Raw genomic sequence first — 6156 nt, 5'->3', positions numbered from 1 at the left:
AGGGCACACTTCTCCCCTTACTTCCAAAACAACCTGAGTTTTTAAAGCTGGCTTTTTAAAAGCATACTTTAGTTTACCTCACAGAGGTACAATTAAGAGCAGTTGTTTTCACTGTAGTTTCACCCCTTCTCTACTTCTCTTACTGTTGTGGTTTGTGAATTGACTTCAATTGCTCCCCTTGGCCAGCACAAATATGAAAATGCAAGAGTTGTGCATGTTAAACCACAAGCAAGTATTGCACCATTTGTTGGGGGTGTCCCTGCTTTACTGCAAGTGGGTTGCACTAATGACCTTTGAAGTTCCCTTCCAACCCAGTGCATTCCATGATTTCTTCTACTGCTCAAGAAGTTGTAGTTCTCTCTCTGCCCTCAGGCAGTAGCAGAGTAGTTTTTCTGAGTCTGAACCAAGTTGATATGGCATGAAAGAAAACTTATTTCTATGCTGTAAGAAATTTAACAGATGACTATAATTTAGCTAAACCTCTTGAGATGGTTTTAAAGTCTTGATCAGGCTTGAAAAGGCAAATATTCCTTACAAGCCTTTTCCCTGCTTCCCCCCCCAAATCCAGCTACTTGCTCCTATCACACTTGAGGCAGACTTGCATGCTGTTTGAAGGAGAGGGGAGAGGCTGCTGATAGAAAAAGTGACTATGCATATGGACTGATGTGCTTAGTAATTAAAAAAATCTTTATTATAACTTAAATGTGATAGGAAATATGGTGAGTACAAATGCCACAAAACTAAAAGGGGGAAAAAACCAAAAGAACAACATAAAAAAAGCAGAACTCAGTACAAAAGCACCCTGGAAGAATTCAGCTGATGGGGTAGGTGTGCTATAAAAACCATAACATGGTTAAGTTTGCCTTCTGCAAAAGGTCTGTGGTGTTCAGCAAGCAAGTAAGCATTTTGATCTGTACAAAATGTACTTTTTTAATTAAAGGAAGAATATATATATTTATAAATATACAGTTATGTACATTGTAACATTCACAGTTAAAAAAGACCAAACAAACCCAAACTAAAATGACCCCTGCCTGCCAGTGTCTTTGGCATACAAGGCTTCCTTTTGATGTGTACTGTTTGCAATCTTTCCTATGTAGTCTATGCAAATTCAGATACTTTAATTGACATCTAAGTAGCATTTCATGCATAATGAACACAGTACAGGAACACTCTTCTGTTAAATTCTATTCACCTCCTCTGTTAACTTCAGGCTCATAATCAACAGTTTAAAGCGCTTGCTGTCTTTCATCCTTGCAGGGAGGGGGTGGGGGGAATTCATTCTCTTTGCCCTTTATTACTGCCTCTGAGGTCCACTTCAGTTGGTTCTATTTCTTCATATTGAAATCACTCTATAGAAGCTACGATCCACTAATTACAGTGTATGAAATCCAATCCTGCCTGTGACTTGCAGGACCAAATGGCTGTGGGGACTGGTGCAAATAGCTGTATTCACTCCTCCTTGGAATAAGTAGTCATACTTTACCTTTTCATTTAGTTTTCAGAAACCTACATGATTGTTTGATTTCCCCCTCACAGATCTCTGGATTAATGATGGCTTGTTGCTGGAGGGCAAGAGAAAGGAAATAAAAGACCAGCAGAGGCATTTAGAATGAGTCACCGAAGTGACATCTTGCAGGGTTTACATCATGCTGTTTCTGGAGGCAGAACTTGAAGAAACTTGCTTTATATTTCATTACTGAGAGAAAAGTGGGAAAGCTGAGTGGTGTTCCCTGTGGCTGGGGACACTGCATGACAGCAGGTGCTTAGCATGGGGTTGAAGAAAAAGCTGCTTTGCAGTCCTGCTCAGGTGGCCTCCCGCTTGGTCTGGTTAGATACAGCATCACATCTCAAGCTTTCATGACAACTTGGAAGAAGTAAATAGTCAAGTAGTAAAATACATGAAAGTGCCAAATTCTAACAACTCATAGAAGTTTGTGGAGGCTGAGTAACTGCTATGCACTTATTTGCTATGAATCAGTCCAGAAAGCATTGTTCCTCAGCATCACGAGCTGCAAGGTGGAGCCAAGAGGGATCCTGAAGCTGGATTTTAGATTTCACTGTTCCTTGAGAAGCCTGTAACTTGCTACATTTTGGGACAGTCTCATAGAACTTTTCAGTCTTCCTTCCTAGTGTGCTCCCCACACTAAAGTGCAGCTCCATCCTCCTTCAATGCCTGTTAAATGTAGGCAGTTCTTTCCCCCCTAGAAAGCTGTGGCTGCTTCAGTTCCACGCCTGCTTCCAACTTTAACGAATTCCCGGGGGAATTTGTCCAGCTGCTCATATGCCAGTCTCCCATCTTCACCTGAATACAAAATATTTAAGTATAGTGTATTACCTTATTGCCTTATAACCTTTAAAACATTGGATTTTCCCCATTGTTATAAAGTACTGATCTGTCAGGAACTTCTTGCTCTTCTGACAATTTACCTTGTTGAAGGCCACTTCAGAAATTACTTGGAAAAACTGAGCATGCTCTGAATGTTCCAGTTGTTTTCTCATGTAATTTGCTGGTTTTAGCTACAGAATGCACAAGTACATGTGGCTTGTATAAGTTGAACAGTAAAGAATCATAGAAAGGGCTGGGTTGGAAGGGGCCTCTGAATGTCATCTAGTCCAACCCCACCCTTTCCCCCCTGCAGTCATCAGGGGTATCCTCAACTGGACCAGGTTGCCCAGAGCCCTGTTGAGCCTCACTTTGAGTATCTGCAGGGATGGGGCCCCAACCATTTCCCTGGGCAACCTATTCCAGTGTTCCACCACTGGAACATAACTGGACATATGTGTATCTCCACATTTGTCTAAGTGACCTTTGGTGCTTGTCAAGGTCTCAGCTCTGTTGTGGTATACCAGAGGCAGATGATGTTTATCCACTTCTGCTTTGACCAAGTATAAAGTTACCCACTTCTCCCTTCCTGGCACACATTGTTACTTCTATACAGTTGAACTAGAGGAAACAGTGCAGTTGCCGAGTTTAACTATTTGTGTCTCTTACTCCCTGTGTGTACCTGAAGAGAGCCAATTCAGCACCTTAGGTTCAACAGTATTGGGAACCAAAATGGTCTCTCTTCTGTGTCACCTAGAAGAATGGCAGTACAATCTCCCACCACTCACAGAAGTGTCCTCAGCCTAATTGTTTAATAACCTGAGCAGCAACACATTCAACAGCAGAGTGAATTCCTGGTGAATTGGTGAATCAATGAGTGTATTTGGAGAATTTGCATAACTATAATCACAGATGGCCACACACCCATAGAGCAGAGATTCATGTCCAGCCTAAAAGCCAGAAAAACAATTCTTTTTTTTGTGTGCCACTGAAGTACTGCTGCCCCGAAACTGCATCTGCACTTGCAGTCATGCTGCTATGCAGCCAGACCACAGGCTAAGGAACAGGGTATCTCTTGTCCCAAGGACAAATGAAGGTCAATGCAGGCTGCCTGAGGTACTATGTGAAGAGGACTTGCAGCTAGGGTCTGTCCAAATAAGCACATAAAGATGATTTAGATTAAATGAGCACTTGGCAGTGCTAATGGCACTTGAGAGTGTGACTGGCACTATGGAGGTGATAGGAGGGGGTCCTCAGGAGGAGAGTGAATGAGATGCAGCCTGTCCTGCCTTCTCAAGGCTGCTTTGTTTTCAAATTAATTGCATGTTATTTCTGTTTGTCTGCTCCTCCTTTCCTGCTTCCCCCTCCAGACTCATGCAATTTAAATTCTCTATTTTTGGCTCATTTTCATGCTTTTCAAAATGATTTTAACCTGTTTCTATTTTCTAACCTGTTTGAGTCCCTAGGTGAAGTTTTTTTTTTCACTTTAGAGTCCCATGTTTGTACAATTCAGGTGTCTTACATGCTGCTGTGCTACAAAAGAAAATGAACTACTGCTCTAAAACGAGCAACTCACCAAGGGAGAGCAGGGTTTCGGATGCCACTTTTCTGATCTCTTCATTGTCAGACTGGCAGAGCGTGACCAGCATCCTAATACTCTCAGTAGCCTGGGAAGTGCAAAAGAAAACCCCATTAAGCTCTGCAGGGTACACTCTGGTTTCATTTCACAACCTTGAATGGAAATTGTGGCCAAGCCCTCCACTGCTCTTCCTACTCCAAGGGAAGGGCCTTTGTGGAGATGTGAGTGGGGCTTCCCTGAGGGGGAGCATCTAGGAGAAGGCATATTTTCTGCTGTCAGTGTGGACCCTTTGCAAACTTCCTGCACTGTATGCTGCATGCATAAATCTGGCTGACCAGCTATGCCTGCCACTTCTTACTGTAGTGATGGGCGATGGGACAAAGCCACAAAGTGCCACAGTAAGGGTATGACACAGGGATGGATGGGAGATGAGTGGCAAGGGAATGTGTTTCAAACTGTGCACATCAAATCTGAGAAGTCTGAGCAGGCTTTTTTCACCAGCCTAAGTGTACCTACAGGGGAACATTGGCTGGCCAGGTCAGTCACTTCACTGCAGGCTCATCACCACCTGAACCAGTGTTTCCACATTTTTGCCTTGTCTCTGTTGTTTTGGGAAGAAAGCAAGGAATAATTGTGTTCTCTGCCACAGAAAAATGTCAGGCCTTTAGGGAGAGCAGCTGTGATAGTGTCTCTTGCAGGCTATTTAATATGACAAGAAGAGAGATGAGTGAAAGGAAGGCCACAAACTGCCCTAGCATGACACAGGGCAGAGGCACTGAGCCACAGAGTCAGTATTTGTATGAGCCTTGATCTGAGGGGCATGGGGCTGGTCTATGGTGCTCTGAACAAGAGCTTAGCCATCAGAACCATTAAACCTCACACCTCATCTTCAATGTGGTTGCCTCCCCTTGACTCAGGGCAGGTCTGTGCTAGACTGCAGCTTGAATGCTTATGAGTGATGGGGCCACAGCCACACAGAGCTTGCTGCAATCTGCAAAACCTCCAAGAGATTCACAATGGGACATTGTGCAGCCAATGTGATTTGATGTGAATTAGACTGACACAGGGTTAGCACATCCACAGGCACCTACCCATTGTAGCATTCCCATCCCTGAAACAGTATCTTTGAGAAAGGCTGCACCTTTTTCTGTGAAGATCCCAATGATACATCCTTTCAGTAATGTGTTTTTTTTCCTCCAGCAATTGCTGTTCTTGCCATTCAAGATGCATCAAGAGTCACACTGCTCAATTTAAATGTGTTGATCTCCACTTCCTACCACCAATTCTTAGTTTGACTTTTCCTGAGACAGCAAAAACCCTACTGTGCCCTGTATGCAGAACAGGTGTAATGCCCCTCAGTGTTGCTTCTCAGGGATGCCTTCCTGCCTTTAGTTTAAGGGAAAACAGGGACTTGTATTTTAACAATGTAGGATCAGTTTCAGTTCTGGCTGAGATGAAATTATATTTTAGAGCTATCTTCTTCAAGGAAGGAACAACCAGTCCATGGTGGGTCTGTCTCCTGGAAGATATTTTTTACCCCAGTATCCCATAGCAGTCAGGCTTGGGTGGCTGCCATTTCCCATGGCTCTATACAGCTAAAACAAAAGGGCATTCTTCCTCCCCATCACGGGAGGGAGTGCAGAAATGGTACCAGGTGCTAGCTGTAGTGCCCAGATGTACCATCTTTGTCACAAAACAAGCTGTGACCTCTCTCTCCCTTTCTCTTCTGCAACTGCAACCCACATGCATTACAGCTCATTTTAACCTGGGAAAGAATGGATTTTTTTCCTCTCAGTCACAACGCTATGGATGAATACTTTGTGATGTGGAAGTATGTCTCCTGAAGTCAATATGAGAGGGAGGAAAAGATGATATGAAAACCATAAACTTTGTCATCATCCCAGAGCCTGGCTGGTTTTGCAATGAAGCTTTTCAACTATTCCCAAGCAGCACAGTATCTGTAAAAGGATGCAATGCAGCAATGCAAAAAAACCCCATTGCTGCTGCTGCTGCCACTCTGGTAAGTTCTCTTCTGTTGTTTGTACCTATCAGATGTCCTTTCTTTAAAGTAAAGCAAAGTGCCACAGTGAATTCCTTGCCTCTTACCTTGAGGTATCTTAGAGCCAAGCAAGCAGCTTTCTGCAGCTGGAGGTTGGGCTGGGTTAGTGCTTCGCAGTAATAAATCAAGGCCTGGAAACAGATAAAGAAAAGTATTGATGAAAATGTCTGTGCTGGTGTGGAGCAGAAGGGT

General features: G+C 43.5%; 1 protein-coding gene across 3 annotated transcripts in view; it reads right to left on the bottom strand.

Annotated features, from left to right (window-relative positions):
* Window positions 1–904: 904 nt before the first annotated feature.
* Window positions 905–6156, bottom strand: part of RIPOR2 (RHO family interacting cell polarization regulator 2) — a 73217-nt gene continuing 67965 nt past the window's right edge. For all 3 annotated transcript variants that reach the window (XM_068147533.1, XM_068147535.1, XM_068147534.1), the window contains exons 20-22: window positions 6012–6095; window positions 3903–3993; window positions 905–2305 (exon numbers count right to left, since the gene is read on the bottom strand). In XM_068147533.1, the coding sequence (XP_068003634.1) occupies window positions 2205–2305; window positions 3903–3993; window positions 6012–6095 (276 nt within the window). In that variant the 3' untranslated portion in view covers window positions 905–2204. The remainder of the gene's footprint in view (window positions 2306–3902; window positions 3994–6011; window positions 6096–6156) is intronic.

Source organism: Melanerpes formicivorus, unplaced genomic scaffold (genome assembly GCF_026170545.1).
Source record: "Melanerpes formicivorus ecotype bairdi unplaced genomic scaffold, bMelFor1.0.p_v2 SCAF_15, whole genome shotgun sequence".
Classification (NCBI taxonomy): domain Eukaryota; kingdom Metazoa; phylum Chordata; class Aves; order Piciformes; family Picidae; genus Melanerpes; species Melanerpes formicivorus.
Note: the sequence above shows the minus strand (reverse complement) of the source record. Positions and strands in the feature narration are given on the sequence as shown.